Source organism: Protopterus annectens, chromosome 11.part0, assembly GCF_019279795.1.
Source record: "Protopterus annectens isolate FY-2018-M chromosome 11.part0, PAN1.0, whole genome shotgun sequence".
NCBI classification, from domain to species: domain Eukaryota; kingdom Metazoa; phylum Chordata; order Ceratodontiformes; family Protopteridae; genus Protopterus; species Protopterus annectens.
The window spans coordinates 46,823,685-46,846,056 of record NC_056745.1 but is presented as its reverse complement, the minus strand read 5'-3'; the positions used below and the strand labels follow the sequence as shown (position 1 = coordinate 46,846,056).

Here is a 22,372-nt window from a genome sequence, read left to right as displayed (position 1 = left end):
GACAGCAGCAGTGCTCTCAAAAATGTATCAATATTATTTTTGTAAAGATGACTGTACAGGTAAGGGCAGCCTTCAAAGTTTACCAATGTTTGGAAGTTTGCTGCTTGGTGAGCTGCTATACAAGTTGTGATTTAAAATCAGAAGTCCAATGTTTGGGTTAAGATGAGCAAGTTTATTTTTTTTGCCCATAATGAATTTTGTAAGTCTTCCAAATACAGATTAATGCTCCTCATTTGCATACTAAAATAAGTTTTAAAATGAGATTTGCAGCTTTGTGGATATTGAATGGTTGCTCTGCTATGCTTTAGAATTCATACACTCCTAACATCAATTTGAGGAGATTATGGGGTCTGCTCTTTCAAATGAGTGTGACTGGTATTAACAGTTCTGTGTAAGAACAGTCCTGTCAGCTAGTTGCAAAGGATGGTCTGTGCATGAGGTAGAAAGGATTTAGCTGCTGCCCTGTCATTTCAAAGCGAGACTTTAGAACTGAGCACTTTGTGTTTGCTTATTTAGTCAATACTACTTTTTTATGGCTTATGGTCAGTTGGTCATATCACAGTTACTCTGGCATAATAGCTGAAGGTGTCTAGTGTCCTAACTTAACATAGGTGTAACAGAGTAATTCTTGAAGTGCAAGTCTGTCTTGAGTTCTCTGATCTCTCAGCTTCCCAAAAACACAGACTGGTTTTTCATTGCCTGCCTGTGAATTACTCTCTTTTTTTCCAAGGTACAACTACCAGAGTAAGAACAAAAAAAAGCAAGGAGTGGAGTTTGATGCAAGGAAGGCTGTCCCCCCTAACTTGGTCATAAGTACACAAGCTCAGCTGTGTGTGCATGCATCAGTAGTACTTATTTAATGCTCTCAGTTATGAATAGTATTTGCCAAGTAATAGTGATAGTAATAGTGATAGAAGCTTAGATGTTTTAAGGAGTCATAATATACAGTATACTCCTGTTTTGCCAGGTTTATTTCATGTTCTACTCCATTTTGGGGTAGCTGTTTGCAATTGTGTTATGAATGTAATTGTGCCATTAAACAAATATAAATTATATAAAAAAATAGTAATGTTTTATTCAGAGATGTTAATCTACTCCGAGGGTGCAAGTTGTTGGTACTTACCAAGATGTATGACCATGTTGCCATTGTGATGAGCCGCGACTGCTGCAATTGTAGGCCAGTTAAGGTAAGGTACATTACAAGAATAGCTTCTGCTGTAATAGTGCCATTTGTTGTTCATGAGAAGATGATCTAATGAGCCGTCTGAGCATTTATGGTTTTAAAGTTTATGGGTTTAAAGTTCAAGTTGTGCACTTATGGCCATGCTGTGTAGTTGATCACCAAATAAAGAATGTGCAACATAATGCAGCACTGCTCCATAACTGGTGTAGGTGTATAAAGCGTAGCTTGCTGTTCAAAACTACAGTGATTTATGCCTGCTCCTCATCTGTACAGTGACAACAAGAAAGGTGCAGTATGAAACAGCCTTCAACAGCTCCAGTTTTCCATCCCTTGATTTCTGGCATCCAGCTGGTATGTTGTGTGCCTGCAGGGATCAGTATAGCTATTCTTCTTTTTCCTTGGTTATCCCTGTTACCTGTAGGATAGGATTTATTGATTAAAGTTACTTTTTCTGCTTTAAATGTACAGAATGGGCTTTTTAGCTGGATTTCTTGCATGCCATTATGTGGCACAGAAGAAGGTATTGGTGAGGTGGCGAGCATTGTTATGGGTGCCTGCCAATATTAAGGGATTGCACAGTACAGGGCAGTACTCAGCATGTATATTTAGGGGGTGAATGTGGTTACTCTAGGTTTTAGCCAGACGTTTGCATGAAACAGTCAAATACCCTGCTGATAAATACATTTTTATTTTTAGAAAACTGTACAACTGGCAAACAAGAAGACTAAAAGGGATATAAAATAAGGGCTCTATGTTATATATTTGAACGTTCAAAATGTCGAATACCATATTTTTGGTGACATATGGTCAATATTTGACAGTTCTAATATATAATAAAAAGAAAAGAAAACATACCTTGATTAGCGGTAGGGGCAAGCCCCCCTGCACCTCCCACACCCCCCCCATACTTAAATATACCATCTTTGAGACCATACTTCAGTGCAGAAAAGGTTAATTCTCCCATTCTGCACTGTATGGCACCATTGAAGTCTACCTTTGACCTCCTGAACTGTCGAACATACGGTCTCGACCATATGACGTTCGACATTTCAAGCGTTCGTATATTTGACATAGACCTAAAAGAAGTATGTATGTGTCTAAGACACACACACATAGGTTCATAGGTTCATACTAGGCTATCTGCCCTAGGGCATTTATAAGCCTAGCCAGAGTGTATGTGGCTTTCACCACCCCTTAGGATGAGAATACTATACCCATTAGTTTGCTGTGCCTCTGTCCAGCAGTGATACAGAGATGATTCCCGGGGTAAACCTACGATCTCCCATCCACTCGTCAAGATTTCTCTTGAACAGACTCAGTGAGGGGCTCTGCCTCACATGGACTGGGATTATGTTCCATAGTGTAGGGAGTCTCTGGGTGATGAATCTGTCCCTACAGCATGTCCTATTTATATCCGTGTTGAGGTTTAAGTCTCTTGCTCTCGTGGCTCTGGTGGATTTTGATTTTTTGAGGTGGAGCATGTCCATTAATTCCGGGTTGAACATGGCCTTGTATGTCAGGCACAGATCACCTCTGAGCAGACGGTATGCGACTGAATAGAGCTGGAGTTTCTTCAGTCGGGCAGCGTATGACATATGTTTGAGCCCCTTTATCCTTTTGGTGAGGAACTTTTGGCAATGTGAGTGTCAAAAGAGAGGTTACTGTCAACTTGGGTCCCCAGGTCCCTGATGACTTCTTCCGTGTTTAATGGATTACCACCTATGTGGTAATTAGGGGTTACCTTGTTTTTCCCAAAGGGTATGACTATACATTTTTTGGCATTTAGCTTAAGGCCGTGGCTCTGGCACCAGTTATCCATTTCTGAGACCTTTCTGGAGGATGTCTGTGTCTGATGGAGTGTCAATTATGGTGCCCAGTTTGCAGTCATCTGCTAATTTTGTCAGCCACAATCCCCCTATGTTTGCCTGCACTTCAGAAAAATAAATGCCGAACAAGAGGGGGCCCAGTACTGAGCCCTGTGGGACACCGCTCGTGACCGGCTTAGAGTCTGACATGGCACCAGCAACTCTAACCCTGTGTGTTCTGTCCTTGAGCCAGTTTGCAACCCATCTTGTGACATATGGGTTTACATCTAAGCTGGTGAGCTTTTCTATGATGCCCGAGTGGGGTATTGTGTCGAATGCATTTGCTAGGTCAAGGTAGGCTGTGTGAACTGCCTTACCCTCATCAATGGCCTTAGTGACTGTTTCGAAAAATTCGACCAAGTTCAAGAGGCAGGATCTGCCCTTGACAAAGCCAAATTGGGTAGGATCCAGTGTCTGTAGGTCCCCAATGTCTTTATTTATGAGTTCCATTATGATCCTCTCCATAGCTTTGCAGCCAAGGCTCGTCAAGCTTATGGGGCGGTAATTTCCAGGGTCCGTAGAAGCACCGCCTTTGTGGAGTGGGACCACAGTTGCCGTACGCCATTCTTTGGGTACGTATCCTGTAGTAAGGCTAAGATTAAACAGCAGGCTAGACTCTGGGATAGATATTTCTCCTTTTGGGGTTGAGGGAGGGGAGAAATTTGCACTGAACCTGTCTGCCAGTATGTTGGCAATGTCTGTGGGTTCAGTGATTATTTTTTAATCATTTAGGACTAATTCTGAGCATATAGGGGAGTTTCCACCCAGGTTACTAACATAGCTAAAGAAGGCTTTATGATTGACTTTTGTGTCATTAGCGATTTTTCTCTCAAAGTTAGCCTTGGATGATTTTGAGTCATCGTAGTTTTTTGCTCCTCTAGGTCTCTTTTCATGTAGTCCAGAGAGGTACGTTTCAGGTCGTTCACACCGGCATGGACAATGACTGAGTCATACTTGTACTTGCTGTGGAGTGACCTGAGTGCTTGTGTTATGTGGCGGATTCTAGCGCCTGACAGGCAGCTTACTGTGATCTTTTCCTTGTTCAGGCCGGTTGTGTGGGACGTCAGTCTATGGAGTCACCTATAACAAGTGTGTCTGGCATTGTGTTTGGTCTTAAGGGCTGTGACTGTTATGCACACTGACTTTGAGAACTATGTGTCTTATGTCTTCAGGTGTTTGCACACTTCAGTTAAATTTTGTCAAGACTGACTCCACCAAAGCTTCAACCAGATGAAAAAAAACAGTAAAAGCTTTCATCTCATTGAAACAAACTTCTTTTTTTTTTGTTTTAAATTGAATGTGGGCACAGTATCTCTCGACTAACAAACTTGAGTGGTGGCCCCCATTTATAAAATGAAAAGTATGTACGAATTACAAGGGGCCATATTTCTCAGCCTGCCTAGGAAGTCCTACACCAGTATGCTTGAAAGGAGAATTTGTCAAATAGTTCAGTCTTCTTATGTAGGAAGAATAGAAGTGATTTCATCCCGGCTGAGGAATAATAGATCTTTGTCGTTTCACATATATTGGAGAGATCACTGGAGCTTGCCAGTATTGTCTACATGTGCTGTTAATCTAAAGTAAAGCATATGACTGAAGATTGTGGAGTTTTTATCAGAGTGGTACAGTAGTACAGGGTCCAGTTGCCACAGCTGAATGCTATTTGATCCCCGTATTTGGCAAACACTGTGTCTTTTGAGAAATTTGTATTATACCAGATATTCATTATTTGTAAAGAGAATGTTGGGTTTACCCTCCTTGTGAGGTTTTTTTTCAGACTATCAGAATGTTACCAGGAGTTTGAGGTATTCTGTCTGAGAAAGTGAGTGAGTCCTTATTTTTTGTAGCTGATGTCTGTCTGCAGTATTCGGTGGAGTAGTTTGCTGCTGAGTGTAAGAAAGATGGATTGAAAATCAGCACCTCTGTACCAGTGTTCATGGTCCTCTCGTAGAAAAGCATGCATTGCTCTCTGTAAATGCTGCCGGGGGAGCAGATGTCTTAATTGGAGGAGCTAAGTACTGTCAGTCGTGCAAACAGGAGCATGCTTACCTTTGGTGCTGGAAGATCGGAAGGCTGTGGGCTCTTCACTCACCCCAGATAGAAGGCTATATTACCCGTATCTGAAACTGCAGTACAGCATGAGGGGACTGCACTCCTGAATGTGCCATCGTTCAGATGAGACGTTAAACCTAGGCCCCATCTGCCTGAGCCCGTGGTAGCTCAGGTCAATGTAAAAGATCCCACAGCACCTATCAAAAAGAGTATGGGAAATTACTTGGTGCCCTGACCTGAGATGTTTTTATAGGGACTGTTGCTTTAAATGAGCTGTGCCAATTAAGTGAATTTTACTATATATATGGTTTCATAGATATTGAATGTATTCTGATGAAGTCAGCTTTGTAGAGCTGACGAAAAGCGCTTAAATAAATGTTCGTTGCTGACTGCATTCCTGCTACCTGTTTTTTTGGTTTCTAAGGGTCTATATTACGATATCGCACGCTCAGAAAAGCGAGCGACACATAATCAACCCTATGTAAGCGAAAGCCAAGGGAAAAAAAAAAATCACTATTCCGAAAAAAAAAAAAAAAACTGTAAAACATTACATAATATGGGGGGGACTTTGCCCCTACCAACCCCCCCCGACATGGGGGCTGTGCTCCCCACACCCCCCTACTTAAATATACCAACTCCGAGATTGCACTACAGTGCTGAAGATGGCAAAGTAGCGAAAGCGGGCAAGCAAATTCTTTCCCAGTGAAAGAATTTGCTGAAAAATCACTTCGTTATTTTGCCTTTTCGCTCTTTTCAGTTAGACAAAGACACAGTCGACAACCTGCATCTGTGACAGCGTAATAGGGAGCCAAAATAAAACACTAATGGCAGATTTCTGGTATCAAAAGGATATTGGCAAAGGAGGACAATTATGCTGACATGTATTTATATTCCATCGAAAGTGATATTATGGAGGTTACGAAAGTTTTGGGAGAAATTATCAGCTTTCAGCAGGGAGTATTACTACTTATTGGTGAAGGTTGGGACTTGATTTGCAATAGTGAGAATGCATCTGAAGGACCTAGAAGGGAAAATATAACAAAAAAGGGTAGATTTCTGAAGAAATTTCCGAAAACATTTGGTATGGAAGATGTGAATTCAGTTGTAGGAACTCTGGCAGGGGCTTCTTATTATTCCCAAGATACAACAACTGGATGAGACTAGATAGAGATGATATTTTATAGGAACATGTGCATTTAATTGATATTTCATAGGAACATGTGCATTTAATTGAAAACTTCGACACACATCCAATAACTATTTCAGATCATACACGGAAAATGCAGGATAATGAAGAAGTAAAATTAGGTACTGGCTCTTTCCCACCTACCTGGTAAAAAAAAGAGGAACTTAAGGAATAGGTAATTGTTCAAGAGTTGTTTGGGAAGACAGAAATATCTTTATAAGTTCTAGCTGGTAAGCTTATAATCCATTAGTTTGCCAGTGGGATAATATTTTCAGATATTTAGTGAGAGTCATTACAGCTAATTTATCACTTAGCAATTTAGTATGTTTGTTAGACTACTTGGAATAAAGCAACACACATTTTTTTTTCTTAGCTAAGATAGCATTTTGTAAATTAACCTTGCATTTGCCGTGAGTTTGTTGAGCAGCAGAAAGTCATATTATCTGTGTGGGTTATGAAGTCAGACATTGAAAATGCTTTCCAAAGTTTAAAGGCTGTAATCTCAACATTTCTAAATACCGATATTTTTTTCTTTGGCTGTGCTACTCATAAAAGTTATTTTAATTTGATGTTTTTATTTAAAGGAGGTTTGAAGGACTTATTCAGAGGGGAAAGAGTCCCACGAGCGAACTTCTGTTTGACTGGGGAACTACAAACTGTACGGTTAGTGACCTTGTGGACATACTCATAAAGACCAACTTCTTAGCACCAGCAAGCCTTTTGCTGCCAGGTACTATTTATGATCCAATGAAATGTTTAGCACATCATTGTAATAAAATAAGCTCCACATTAGATACACAGTTATTGATGAGTTTCATATCTACATGATTACTATAATGTTACTGATAAATGTACTCCTAAGAAAAATTCATTTATTAATATTTCTTATATGAGAGTGTTTTACATAAAATCAAGATTTGTTTGACCGCTACGTTATGGGATGAAGCCTCATTACAGCACCATCAGCCTGGATTTGGTTAGCAGTCCATTTGTTGGAGGAACTGAGTAGGAAGAGAGAGAAATGAAGATGCATTCCCTTTCACACCTGTGTCAGAGGATGTGCAAGGAGACATAGTACTGCACACCGTATGGGGGAGTTCCTGTGAAGACTGTAGTTATTGACATCCATAGTCTGACAGGCTTGACATGGACACTAGGTGGTCCCCTTGTTTCAACCATTACACTCACCTGATTAGCTTTACTTAACACAGTGAGAAGTTCCTGACTACAGAAAAGCCCTTTGACAATGTTGATGCTATGTTTGAGAAAGATATCATCTCATTTTCATTTAAGCTCTCCAAGTGAAAACAGAAACTGACAAAAATGAGTCAGTAGAACTAAATGCAGTTCAAGTTTCAGCTCTGGTACAAGAAATGGCTTCTTTAATTTAGAGGAAAATAAATTAAATGTACTCAGATGTGATTAAAAATAATTAAAACATTGAATGACTGTATCAACTCGAATAACAAAAGACTGGAAAAAGGATAAGTGTTGACTAGCTGTTGAGATGAACTATTAAAACTGTAAAAACTACAGGCTGAAATGTAAAAAAGTCTGTCTGAGTGTGAGACTTCTCAAGAAGAGCTGTTTCAAAAATAGTAGAGCACACAGAGAAAACCTGAGATTGTTTTGCTATACCACAGAAACTGAAAGGGGCAGACTGTATTAATTTTATGAAAGCATATGTACTGTATGTTCCACAGCAAGATTTGTTAATTGAAAGGTCATATCAAGTTTATGCTCCAAACATAGCCACAAGAAAGCAAAGATATATATTACTGTAGCAGCAGAAAGACTTGATACTGACAAAACTGCGGCAGAAGGGAAAATGTTAAATATTGGAGACAGCAGAGTATTTGTGGTAAATGACTTCTGTACGATGCACAGTGAATAGAGAAGTAAATTAATGCCAGCAAATAAGGAATGTTAAGAAACAGGTGTGAGATTTAAGCTGCTGTAGCTGTCTTCAGATATTTTTTTATTGGAGGATCAAAAACATTTTTAATAAAGAACAGGCTAAGAAAGAAAAATGAAAGTATACTCAACAAAAAGTGAGCTAGTAAGTGGAAAGGAACTCTGCTTTTTACTTGTCTGACAATAAAGCCCATAGAGAGACTTTGCCAGAAAAACCTTTTCCAATATTTCATCAGAAAATGCTTGAGAGAGACAGTAAAAAGCACAGACACTGTCAAGAAGAATCAGGAATATACCTTGGATTTGAACCAGTGTCTGGTGTTGGGAGATGGAGGTGATCAGGAGAACAACACTGAAATTAGTAAGTAAATGGGAGACTATAAAGCATCAGTCACGTTTGTGAAATATGGCTTTACAAGAAAATGTGACTGAGTAAAGAACAACTTTTGTTGACTTTGTTAAACTTGTGGACAGACTGTAAAGCATATAACCCCACATTATTTTATTAATGTTTAGAATGACACTAAAGGAAAAGAAAGAACTGCAAATAAAATAATTTTTATTAGTATTTGTATAAAACATTTTGTAATATATATTGCATTTTATGTCATAAAGCAGTTTTGTATAGTGTGTATTCAGGGGTATTTTAAATGGGATTATTATTATTTTTTTTTTTAGTAAAAAGAACCTTTTAGTTGTGAAAAAAGGCTTTACATAATAACAAGGAAAGGAAGAATAGAGGGAAGAAAGTTTAAGTTAATATAATTATGTGATCTTATGCTACTGGGGTGGGAGTAGGGTGTAAAAGTCTACTGATTATATTAAGATGATGATTTCCCTTGGTTTTGCAAGAATGGATGTCTAGATTAATGTCCTTTGCTTGAGCTAAAAATAGGTTTTTATGTGAGTATATAGGCTCGAAAAATAAGACAAAATGATGAAAGACATGAAAAAATGCTAAGCTTCTTGCATCTGCAAAGATATTAGCTTGTTTGCATAGGGACAAGAAGTCTGCAGCTGATTGCAGCTAGCCAGGAGAATTCTGTACATTTCTGTTCTGAATGAAATTTACAAATATTTCTTCATGCATCCACAGAATTGACTACCTTTACATGGAGATAAGCTGTCTGCAGGTGCAAATAACTAATCTTGAGTACTCTGAGCATTCTTTGTTAAAGGAAATGCAACATTTAAAGGTACAGTGGCAAACAGTTCAGTGAAAATAAAGTTTGAATGATGGAAAGTGATTAAGAGATAGTATCCTCATCAGCAGCCTTAATGTGTTATGTATTTAATAGAACAGTGCAGAATTTAATTTTATTCAAAGGTAGCCAGTGCATTTTTTTCTTAAGGCTAAAAGTTGATGCTCTCTGAAAGCATACAAGGTATTTTTCAAACCGGGGAAGGTAAACAGAGAAATGAAAAGAACAGACAGCAATCTGTTGAAGTGGGAACGCAGGCTGCAACACGCAATTTAGCATGGGTAACCTTAATTTTTAGATTAAGTTATACCTGTGTGTGCAGCTGTTGATTTTGGGCAGTTATTCCTATTTGGAGGGTTAAACTTTCTTTGTTGAAAATGTACATAGTTTTGTGCGTTTGTCTAAGTTAATAGGGGATGGGGTATTCTGAAAACATACTTAGAATTTTTCTAGAGTGTTTTCATTAAAACAAAAGGTCTTGAAAAATGTGACATGGGTTAAAATGGAGATGAGAATTAATGACTGTATAAAAGATCAGCCTGACAAACATTAGTGTGTGCATATAAGAAAATAGTTAGAAATGTACATTAAAAATGTTATTTACAGTAGTTGGGAACATTAACATTTTATCATAATGTCTAGTCTGTTTATAGTATTTTGTAATGTAAATGTTTTTACTGGTATAGACAAACATGAGAGTATTGAATTATATTAAGAAATGAGTACCAATAGCAATGAGACACATTTAGAAAGAAATTAGCACGTGCATTTGATAAAGGATTTCAGGATAGATATTCAGCTGAATATCAGGGGCAAATGAAAAGGGGAGTACTTATACTAATTGCTAGAGGAGCTCCAATAGTGATGGAAGAAAAAAGATAATACTGGTCGATCTGTGGTAGTAAGGGGCTATTGGCAAGGGTGGAGGATTATGCTGGCATGTATTTATATTTCACCAAATACTGGTGTAAGAAGATTTTGGGAGAAGTAATCAATTTTCAGCAGGGAATATTAGTTCCAGGTGGAGACTTGATATGCAGTAGTGACGATAGATCCGGGGAACCTAAAAGGGAAAATGTAACAAGTGTAGATTTGTGAAGAAGTTTATGAAAATATTTGGTATGGAAGACTTGAATTCAGTAGTAGGAATTCTGACAGAATTTCCGTATTATTCTCCAAAGTACAATGTCTGAGTTAGACTGGATAGGTTCATGGGTGTGTACTAGGCAAATGGCCCTGGAGCATTTAGAAGCCTAGCCCATAGGATTACCCTGGCATCATGCTACCCGACCTTCATTCCCAGTTCCTCTGAGTAGAGCCACTGGATTGATCCCTGGGGTGAATTTTCTTCATCCACTCAAGATTTCTCTTGAAGAGGGCCAGTGAGGTGCTCTGTTTGACATGTATGGGAAGTCTCTGGGTTATGAAGCTGTCCCTCCAGCATGTTCTGTTGATTGGGTTAATGAGGTAGATGTCTCTGGAGTGTGTGTTGCGGAGGGATTGGGATTTCTTTAGATGTACCATTTCTAACAGAGCTGGGTCAGACATGGCTTTGTAAGTCAAGCAGAGATCACCTCTAAGTAGGTGATGTAAGACAGAGAATAGTTGGAGTTTTTTGAGTCTGTCCATATAGGACAAGTGTTTAAGGCCTAGGATCCTCTTTGTGAGGTACTTTTGTGGCCTTTCCACTTGTTGCAGGTGTCTAGTGAGGTACATGCCAATTGGGGCATTGTACTCAATACCTGGCCTAATGAGAGAAGAGTAGAGGGAGACAATGAACTCTTTCTTCCTGGATGCAATACCCTTAGTAATGAGATGTGCCACATAGAAGGACTTTCTGACCACAGTGGCAATGTGGTGGCCAAAAGAGAGGTTGCTGTCAACCTGTGTTCTCAGATCTCTTATAACGCCTTCTGTATTCAGTGGACTACCATTGATGTGGTAATTTACGGGAACCGGGTTTTTCCCAAAGGGGATGACGACACATTTTTTGGCATTGAGCTTAAGGCCATGGTTCTGACACCAGTCTTTGGTCTCCGTGAGGTCCTTCTGTAGGATGTCAGCATTACTTGGGGAGTTAATAATAGCTCCCAACTTGCAGTCGTCTACAAACTTTGTCAACCAGGGTCCCTTCGTGTTGGCCTGGACTTCAGAGAAGTAGATACCAAACAGGAGAGGACCCAGGACCGAACCCTGTGGGACTTCACTTGTGACTGGTCGGCAGTCTGACTTGGAGTCAGCTACTTTCACACTGTGGTTCTATCTGAGAGCCAGTTTGCAACCCACCTTGTGATATATGTGTTGATGCCTAGTTAGTGAGTTTTTTTATGATTCCTGAGTGGGGAATGGTATCAAAGGCCTTGACCAGATCAAGGTAGACTGTATGACACACCTTGCCTTCATCCACAGCTCTGGTGACTGACTCAAAGCAACCAGGTTGAGCAGGCATGATCTACCCTTCACAAAACCAAACTGTATGGGATCCAGAGTTTGGAGATTTCCTATATCCTTGTTTATTAGGTCCATGATGATGCATTCCATAGCTTTGCATATCAGACTCATCAAGCTAATGGGGCGATAGTTCCCAGGGTGTGTAATTTCTCCTCCTTTGTGGAACGGGATGACTGTAGCAGTATGCCGTTCGGTAGGGACAGAGCTTGAGGTGAGGCTGTGGTTGAACAGTGCACACAGGTGAGGTGCCACTTCACTCTGTAGTTCATGTAGGACACAGCCAGGGATATTGCCAGGTCCCACAAAAGCTGTATTCTTGGCCTTGGACAGTGCTGTTTTAACCTGTGCAGCAGTAATACTGGGTGCCTGGCAATCTACTGGTATTGTGATTGATCCTTTGGGGGGGGGGTAAAGTTGGCACTGAATCTGTCGGGCAGTATATTGGCGATATCTGTTGGCTCGGTATAGGAGGTACCATTGTGCAGTAGCTCAGAGTAAATCTGGGTATTGCCATGGAGATTCTTTACATAACTACAGAAGGCCTTGTGGTTGTCTTTACTATCTGCAGCAATCCTGTTCTCATAGCTAGCTTTAGAGGATTTGATGAGGGATCTCAACTTTTTGTTGAGGCTGATAAGGGAGTTTTTCCAGTCTTGGGCCTTCACCTTATTCTGCATCAGTTTCCTCCTTCTGTTGTAGAATTTATTTATGGCAGGGAACCACCATATTGGCTTCCTTTTTTTGGAGGAGAGTGTCTTGGTTCTATTGGGTATGGTGAGATCCATGCATTTATGCACGTGTTCTTACAATGCATTGGTGTATGATTCGGCGGTCATGCAACTATTCTCCATTTGCATGGGTGCTGTGAAATTAGCCACCTCTGTTTTTAGGAGCTCAAAGTTAGCTTTGAAGAAGTTTTTCATGGTGGTTACCTTTGTGGGGGGGGCGGTATTTCCAAGGTGATTAGTTTGTGGTTGGATCTAACCAGGGAGGAGTTGACTATTGGTGTAGAGCAATGGTCGCCCATGTTAGTAATGACCATGTCAAGGATGTTGCTACCTCTAGTGGGGGAATAATGAGCTGGTCCAGGGCATTGGAATTAATGAATTCCAGGAAATGTATTTCACAGAGCATGTGCATTTAACTGGAAGCTTCAACACACATCCAGTAACTATTTCAGATCATGCACTGAAAACGAGGGTAATGGACTAAAAATGAGACACTGGTGCTTTACCACCTAGTTGATAAAAAGATAGGAATTTAAACAATGGGTAGTGGAAATTATTCAGGAGTTATTAGGGAAGATGGAAGTTTCTAAGTTATACCTAGTGAGTAGAATACAATGAAAATAGAGTTTAAAGATGGGGTAGAAGTAAAAGAAAGTTATGGTTAACAAGTAACTGAAATTATTTAGATGGGCTGTCAAAGGTTAATGTATTGCAGAATAAGGTAAATCTCACAGAACAAGAAGAAGAGCAACTGCAGAGTGCTAAAGAGAAAATAATGGAGTATTTGGATAATATGCATCCATTTAGGAAGATTAAGCAACTATTTTTGATAACAATTCCAGAGCATACAAACATTTAGCTCAGTGACTTAGCTAACAGAAAGTAGAAAAGGTTTGTCACCAAACCTAGGGAGCCTAATATTGACAGACTAGCATTAACACATACAGTAACACTGACACTGCCATCTAACATGGACATTTAAGACAAATGGTAACAGTAAAACTAACACACCAAACCTAAAAGTAATATTGACCGTAACATTAACACTAAAACTGACAAACACTAACTACCATTAAAGGTAACATTATGACTGGCAGGCTAAAGTTGCTGTTAAGACTAACATTAAATTGTGATACTAATGCTGACACACACAGCAACACTAGCACATGTGTTGACACAGACACTAACACTGATGCTGACAGTAACAGTAACAATGAAAAACTAATACTGTCATTAAGAGTAACGCTAACATTGACATTAATCTTAATACTGAAATGGACACTAACAGTAATGCCAGCGCTTTCACTGACACCATCACCGACACAGATACTGTCAATGACACTACCACTAACACTGACAGACTAACTCTGTCATTAAGAGTAATGCTGACCCTGACCTTAATGCTGATACTGACACTGACATTAACACTAACAGCGAAAGACTAACCCTGGCTTTAAGAATAACACTCTCACTGGCACTGACAGTAATGCTGACACTAACACCAAGATGGAGACTACCCCTATCACTGTCAGGCTAATTTTGTCATTAAGACCAACACTGACAGTAGCACAAATGGTGACATTGAAGGTAATACTAACAATGACATTGACTAACTTCACTAACATGAACAGTAAGTAAAGCACCACCACTGACAGACTAACAGTGCTATTAACACCACCACTGACATTAATGCTTACACAGACACAAACACTAATGACATTAAGACTGACAGACTAATTCTGGAATTAAGATAATAGATAATAAGATGATAATAATAGTACCCACTTGTTAACCAGGTGGCTCACTGGTCACACAGTCCCCTTTTCAGGGATGACCCAGGCAATGTCTGGTTAAGTGATTTGCTTAAGATCACACAGTAGGGGAATGAGGGTTGAGGAAATTGCATCCTGAACTGCATCTCACAGCATTAATATCTGTACCAAATGCTAGACATGCTGAAGCTAATGCCAACACACTGAGTATAATGCCCTCCTTTGGCATATATCTGTCCAGACACATGCAACAACTGGGACACCCACAGAGGTACCTTACTAAATGGATACAAGGCCCTAACAATGTCCTACATGGACTGACCCAAAGCCCTGTCACTATACTCTGTGTCCTACAGACTGCTAAGAGGTAACCTGTGTCTGGCATGGAAGGCATCCTTTGACCCAGTATTGATGGTTTTACTGCACATCAACAAGTCAAATGACATCAGAAATGCTCAGTCTGGGGATCTAAACCTTTTCTGCAACATCAACAGGTGTATCTTGCAGAGGGTACCGCTGCTCTTGAATAGACTGCAGATCCGTAAAAGTCTGGTGCCAAAGCCATGGGCTAAAACCCAATGCCAAGAAATGTATTATAGCGTCCTTTGCGAAGTCATCCACCTAAGCTAATTACTCCATCAGTAAAACACCCTTAAGAGTTGACTCTGTAGTTAGTAATATGGTAACACATGTAAACAGTAATCTGGCTTTTGACCAACATAGAGCCAGAATAGTAAGAAAATCATTCTGTGTCACCCAACTTGTAAACAAGTGTGTGGCATCCAGGTCCAAGGAAGTTATAATACCACTCTACTCAGCCCTTATCACACTCCTCATGGAGTGCAATTCTCCTTCTGGCACTTGCAACAGTTGGAACACCCTCAAAGGTTTCTCACCAGTAGAATCCAGGGTACGAATAACCTGTCTTACACATATCACCTTAAGACCCTGTCTCTGTACTCAGTCTGCTACAGGTTAAAAAAAGGTGATCTATGCCTGACATGGATCTCGTGTCTGCAAAAAAAGAAAAAAAAAAAAAAGCATCACCAGAAACAGAAACACTCAATCCAAGGACTTGAACTTTGCCTGCGATATGAATAGAATATCCTGGTGAGACTTGTATGTGTCTAAAAGGATTTCTGTGCTATGGAATAAGTTCCACATCCACTTGAAGCAGAATTCATTCCTTATCCTAATCAAACAAAACCTTGATCATTGAATGAGAAATCAAATATTCACCCCTGGTCTGGCCCTCCCTCCATGTCTCTGATGGACAAAAGACAACAGTAAGTAAATTTAATTTCCAACTAACCTTCTCTCCCCACAAGCCCCATAGATACCTCTTTACTAATGGGTCCCCTTTACATGGTCGACTTTTCAGAAAGTTGACTTTCATATGGCCGAGACCATATGATCAATCTTCGAAAAGCTGACCATGGGGAACTACTATCTCTGCATAGTGCGGAATAGGAAAATTTCCTTCTTCTGCCTTGTAGTGCGATCTCAGAGTTGGTATATTTAAGTTACGGGAGGGGGTGGAACAGGGGGGCGTACCCCCCCTGGTAACAGCTTAAGGTAAGTGTTTGTTGTGTTTTATGTGTTTATTTTACATGGTTGGCTTTTCGAAAGTCGATCATATGGTCTCAACCATATGAAAGTCGACTTTCTGAACAGTCGACCATGTAAAGTAGACCCTTACTAACATACCTCACCATATAGGTGTCTGTGGTATTCAGGGGGCAAAACTGGGTTAGGTTGCATGGCTAGGCTTACAAAGACACTAGTGATGATTGGCCTAGTATAAACCAATGAACCTATGACAAGTGATTTTAGAAAAATGTATGAAAATTTGTAAAAAGCAGTGGAATGTGGAAACCTTTGTAGAGCACAAATGGATATGCTTATGTTAGACTTAATCTAATTCTGAAATAATTAAGATGAGGCTTGACAACTAATATTTAAAATTGGAGGAAGTGAGATAAAATTGGTGATATATATATATATATACATATATATATATATATATATATATATATATATATATATATAAATATATAAAATCGATCTTCAGGGAAGTCTCCAGGAACAGATAGTATTTCTGTGGAAGTTTGAAAGTTAGGAGGGAAGAAAGTGATAAAGATCTGGATGATTTTGTTTAATAGTATTTTAAAAGGAGGAGAAGTGCCAACATTTTGGGAGAAAGCCATGGTGGCTGTGTTACTGAAAAAGGCTAGAAATCCATCAGTCTCAACCTCATATAAACCCATGTCAATTTTAAACCATGACTATAAAGCGTTTATGTTTATAATAGCTAAAAGAATGGCAAAAGTGTTACCAGAATTGGTAGATATGGATTAGTGTGGCTTTGTGGAGGAGAAGCAAACATTTGACAACATTAACAGAACACTGATGATCAGGAAGGGATAGACTGTTGGAAAATAACTGATGTTATTGTTGGATCTTCATACAGAAAGCATTTGACAGAGTAAACTGATTTTTTGAGAAGGGGAATGGAAACCTTTGCATTCCCTGATATAATAATAAGGTTAATTAGAAGGATATATGAAGGATCTGAGGCAAGAATTAAAGTGGGTGGGTTCCTCTCTGATAAGTTGTGTTTGAACAGAGGAACCAGGCAGGGGTGTCCTTTTCCCTGTTGTTGTTTGCTTTATATTTAGAGCCCTTGGCAAAGAAAATAAGGGACTCAGAAATTCAAGGATATAATTGGTATGGTAGTCAAGAAATGTTAACTTTATTTGCAGATTATATTATTTTCTACTTGTTAAATCTAGAAAAGGACATATCTATGTTGTGGAACATTTTGAGACAGTTTCAAGTCTTTTCAGGATGTAAAATTAATGAAGATAAAGTAAAGGCTATAACCATAAATTACGTACCCACTCATGACTTGATTCAGTAATACCCCTTTTTAAGGGGCATGATAAGATGAAATATTTTGGGATACTGATTAAAAAGGTTTCAGTTATGGCAGCTAAAGATGTTTGGGAAGAGACTAGACAAAAGAATGGTTATGTACAAAGGTACAAGTAGTGAAAATGTTTTAGTCCCCTTAGTTTCATATACCGATTGGGCATACTTTTATTAACCAAAGGAGTAGTTTTGGACAGTAATTAACAAAGAGTTGAAGGAATTAATCTGGAGGGAAAGGGGACAAGAGTTAAGTGGGATAAGTTGATCCTCTCAATAAAACAAAGTGTTGTAGTATTACCTGATTTAAAGAGGTATTTTAGAGCTTCCTAGTTAAGGCTTGTGTACACAACACAAGCAGAAGGTTACAGTTCAAAGTGGAAAGGGATGATGATGAAGCTGGGGGAGGGGTTCAAGAAATGAGAGAGTGGCATTTTGGATGCAGATCCTTAATGAGAGTTGGTTGGGAGGGTGGCCTAATGTTTAAGGTGTTTGCCTTACAAACACAAGGTACAGGGTTTGAATCTCACAGGGGATAATTGGCTAGGCTTAAAATGGCTCGCAAGGGCAGTTAGCCTAGTACTAACCTATGAACAGCATTACAGGATATTATATTCATTAAAGTTGCAGAAAGTATTATAAGAACCAAGCCAACACAGGAATGGAGAAAGGAGATTCTGCCAATAGGGATGACTGCATTTAGGGGTACAGACAATAGGCGAGAGCATGCTGGAATTTACTGGAGAAAACTGCCAAAGGAGCCAAGGTATTGGGAGCAAATAAATAACTAGAGAGGGAAATGTAATCGAGTGGGATGAGGACAAGACGAAGTTTAGATCACAGGTTACAGACTGCCCTCCCTATCAAGTACTGATATCAGAGTATAGGCAGAGAGAAAGGGATAGGGAAGTCCTAAGTGAAAGACCCGCTCTGGTAGTATTTTAGTTAAATCTAGATCAGAAACTGCTGTTAAAAGGAGGATAATTAGTAGGGCATGTAAAATGTTGCACGATAACTATATGAATCAATCAGAGGAGGTTAGAAAAGATTTAAAAATGAGACTGGAAAAGCAATTTGCAAGGGAGCAATGGGAGGACATACGTATCTGGCTTCCAATATGGAACAAAGTTCAGAAGGTTTATGATTTTTGCTTGGAAGTGTTTGCATAGCTATTTTTTATTCTGCAAGCAGACTTCAAAGATATTTTCATCTGGTAGATGGCAAATGTTGGAGGTGTGATGGGGAAGAAAGCAGTACATGGGTTTATATTTTTGAGATTGCAATATGTTGGAAGATTTAAAAACATTCCTTGCATGGTACTTTGTCAGAAATATTGGGTGAGCAAATGGCTGTAACTAAGGAAATTATTCTCTTGGGCTGGGTCACTGACTGTCTCTGAATAGACTGGGTATGTCTTTATTACTTCTGCTGGCTGCTAAAAAAATACTACAAAATAGAAATCAAAATGTAAACTAGCTGTATTTGAAGTATTGAATATTGTAAATGAGATACAAGAACTGGAATATGTGCCTTTACAAAAGGGAATGAGCAAATTACATATAAATAAATGGAAATAGGAAACAGTACAAGCAGAATACTGTTCAGGAGGAAGAATGAAGTTTAACAGAAGGCAAGAATTGAACAAATGATGTAATGTTGAACTGAAACAGTTTTTTATAAAGAAAGAAAACCTGCAATGGGTGTAAATGGAAAAAAATATATATGGTTTGTTTTATTTTCTATCTTTTTTAATTTCTCCAAGTCTTTTGGGTTTCTAATACCACAATGGGAATGGACCCCTTTCCAAAGTCAAAGTATGATTAAAGTTCATGAAACTAGTATATGTATCAGTCTTTGATCCTAGCCATGTTTCAGTCTTTGATGCTAGCCAGATGACTCTTCCTGCAATTTGTATGGAGTTGCATGTACTGGTAGCATATCTTAAGTACAACTGTAAATTCGTTTTTATAAGACACATTGCTTCTACTACTACTGGAACTGTCTTCACATCTTTCTTCCACATTGCCCTTGTTTCTGCCTGCAAATCCTGATATTTTATGACTTTGCGTTTCTCTGTACGTAAGACACTGTAGTCACTGGGTGCAGCAATTTCAATGAGCAATGCTACTTTTGTCTTTTCATGAGCTGCTATATCTGGTTTTCTCACATCTATTTTTTGAACTTTTGGTAATGGATGATCCCCTGTGTTATAAATTCATAATTTTCTGATGCTTTGTAGCTTGTGTTTCCAGTGTTTTTGAGCTGCTGTAGTATTAAATTGTTTGCACAATCCCCCAATGCAACAGTCTTGTCACATTGTTATGTCTTTCAGTATACAGTCCTTCTGCCTTTAGTATATCACAACCAACAACAAGATTAGCAACTGTTTCCAATTCTGTTTTACAAAACCTACATTTGTCTGTTTCTCTCACATGTTCAATGGACTTTGTAAACCAACATGTATGTAGTCCACTATCTTGGGCTGCTAATATTAACCATTCATCTTTTGATTTAAATTCACCTCTCCTTAACCATTCCTGCATTCTGCCCTGATCAACATGAGGTTGTTCCAAGAGTTTTCTGTACTTGAAGGTATATTTATGCAGTTTCCACATTTCTTGCCTTCTCACCTGATCCTTCACCTTATATTCTTTCTTTCTTCTTTTTTTTTTTTTGCATATTCAGTTGCTGCCTGATTTTTATCTACTTCTGGTTTGGTTTCCATTCCTTCTTGATGCAGATAGGCTTCTGCTAAACTAAGCAGGGAGGTCATCTTAGACTTATTCTCCTCATGGTTCTTCTGAGGTCAGCAGATAAGTATGCAGTCCCATGATTGCAGATCTGTACATGTAATCAATTTCGTGGCCTCCTTCAGAATGGGGAATATATAATCTTGGTATACACTGATTTTTATAAATCATTTGATGAGCATGAAGCATCCTTCTTGTTTTCCTCTCCAACCTATCCAACACCTTTTGGGGCAAGTCAGTACTCCAAAACTGTAAGTTAGGACAGGAACAGCAAATGGGTTTATAGCCTGGACTTTGTTCGTAGATGTCAACTCTGTTTTCAGTATTAATTTTAGTATTCTAACGTATTCCTTATTACGTTTTTTATTTGCATTTGTTCATGTTTTATTATTGATCTTTAATCAATTCCCAAATATTTATACACTCCATCTTGCTCAAGTTCTTTTATATCACATTCCTGTCCCTGGTTTGTTTTATTTTCTATTACTGCATGTGTTTCTATGTCTTGAGTGATAATTTAATAAAGGTGTTTAAAAAAAATGATGTCCAGGGAGTCTTTGAACTTACGCTTTGAGGCTAGTCATTACCAGTTTATCACCCTGAGGGAAGGTTTATCACCCTGAGGGAAGCTAGTCATTACCAGTATGTCACCCTGAGGGAGGCTGGTCATTACCAGTTTATCACCCTGAGGGAGGCTAGTCATTACCAGTTTATCACCCTGAGGGAGGCTGGTCTTTATCAATTTATCACCCTGAGGGAGGCTGGTCATTACCAATTTATCACCCTGAGGGAGGCTGGTCATTATCAATTTATCACCCTGAGGGAGGCTGGTCATTACCAATTTATCACTCTGAGGTTCAGTCCCAGCACAACCCCCTCCCCCCCCTGCAGTGTTGCTCAGAAAAGACTAAAGGTGGTCATAATATTCCCATATTAGGATGACTGGCTCATTGTCTCTCTCACAAGAACGTCATTAATAAAAGAAAAGGCCCACTTATTCTTGTTTTGTATGTCTTGGGGGGTTGAGTCACAGCTAGATCTCATTCCCCTAGCAAGAAAATATGAGAGGACCTTAGCAGACTCTGTGTTTAGTGATCTCAGCTGAAGAAATCCATGGATTAGAACATCAGTTTTCAAAATTGTGCCATGCAGATTTACTGTTCTGCCAGTTAGGGGAAGTTTTGCTGTGATCCCCTTGCATCCCTATCTGACATGAAGTGCAGCTACTTCCCTTCCATCATCCTTATGCATATATATATATATATGTGTGTGTGTGTGTTGCCATTGTGCTGTAACTCAGAGCAGATCTGAGACTTGCTATGCATATTCTTGCCATAACTATAGAATGCCTTGTGGGTGTCTTTAGAATCTGCGGCAATTTTGTTTTCATAGCTAGCTTTAGAGGATTTGGTGATGGATCTCAGTTTTTTGCTGAGGCTAACAAAGGAGTTTTTCCATTCTTGGGCCTTTACCATTTTCTGCAACAGTTTTTTCCTTCTGTTGTAGAGTTTGTTTATGGTGAGGGACCACCATATTGTATTCCTTTTTTTTTTTTTTTTTTTTGGAGGAGAGGGTCTTGGTTCTGTTTGGTATGGCCCATTCCATGCACTTGTGTATGTACTCATACAGTGCATTGGTGTATGATTCAGCAGTCATGCACCTATTTTCCATTTGCATGGGTGTCGTGAAGTTAGCCACCTCTGTTTTTAGAAGCCCAAAATTGGCTTTGGAGAAGTTTTTTTTTTATGGTGGTTTCCTTTAGGGAGGGTGAGGGTCTGATATGGATATCCATGGTGATTAGCTTGTGGTCAGATCTGACCAGGGAGGAGTTGATTACTGGTGTAGAGCAATGGTCACCCATGTTAGTAATGACCAGGTCAAGGAAGTTTCTACCCCGGTGGGGGTAAGAATGAGTTGGCCCAGGGCACTGGAATTAATGAATTTCAGAAAACGTTGAGCAAGTGTGTTGGTACATGAGTAATTTTCCCAGTTAATAGAGGGGTAGTTAAAGTCTCCCAGTATAAGGGTATTGGGTTGTACCCTAATATTTTCCAGTGTGTTTAGGAATGTGAAGTGGACGTCTTGGGACATGGTGGGGAATCAGTAGCAGGCTACAACCTGGATTTAGTTTTACCCAGTGTGAGTTTTACCTGAGGTATCTCTGATGCGTTATGTTGGGTTATTAGTCTGGAGGCGTGCATATCCTTTATGAATATGGAGACACCACCGCCTTTAGTGCTCCGGTCCAGGTTTAGGGGCCGAAAGGTGTGGTATGAATTATAATCTGGCGGTGCTGGGGTTCTCTCCGGAGCCTTGAAACGGGTCTCGGTCACTGCACAGG

General features: G+C 39.4%; 1 protein-coding gene across 1 annotated transcript in view; it reads left to right on the top strand.

The window, feature by feature from the left end:
• Window positions 1-22,372, top strand: part of IRAK4 (interleukin 1 receptor associated kinase 4) — a 547,272-nt gene that overhangs the window by 37,560 nt on the left and 487,340 nt on the right. The window contains exon 2 of the mRNA XM_044087412.1: window positions 6,871-7,016. Coding sequence (XP_043943347.1) covers window positions 6,871-7,016 — 146 coding nt within the window. The remainder of the gene's footprint in view (window positions 1-6,870; window positions 7,017-22,372) is intronic.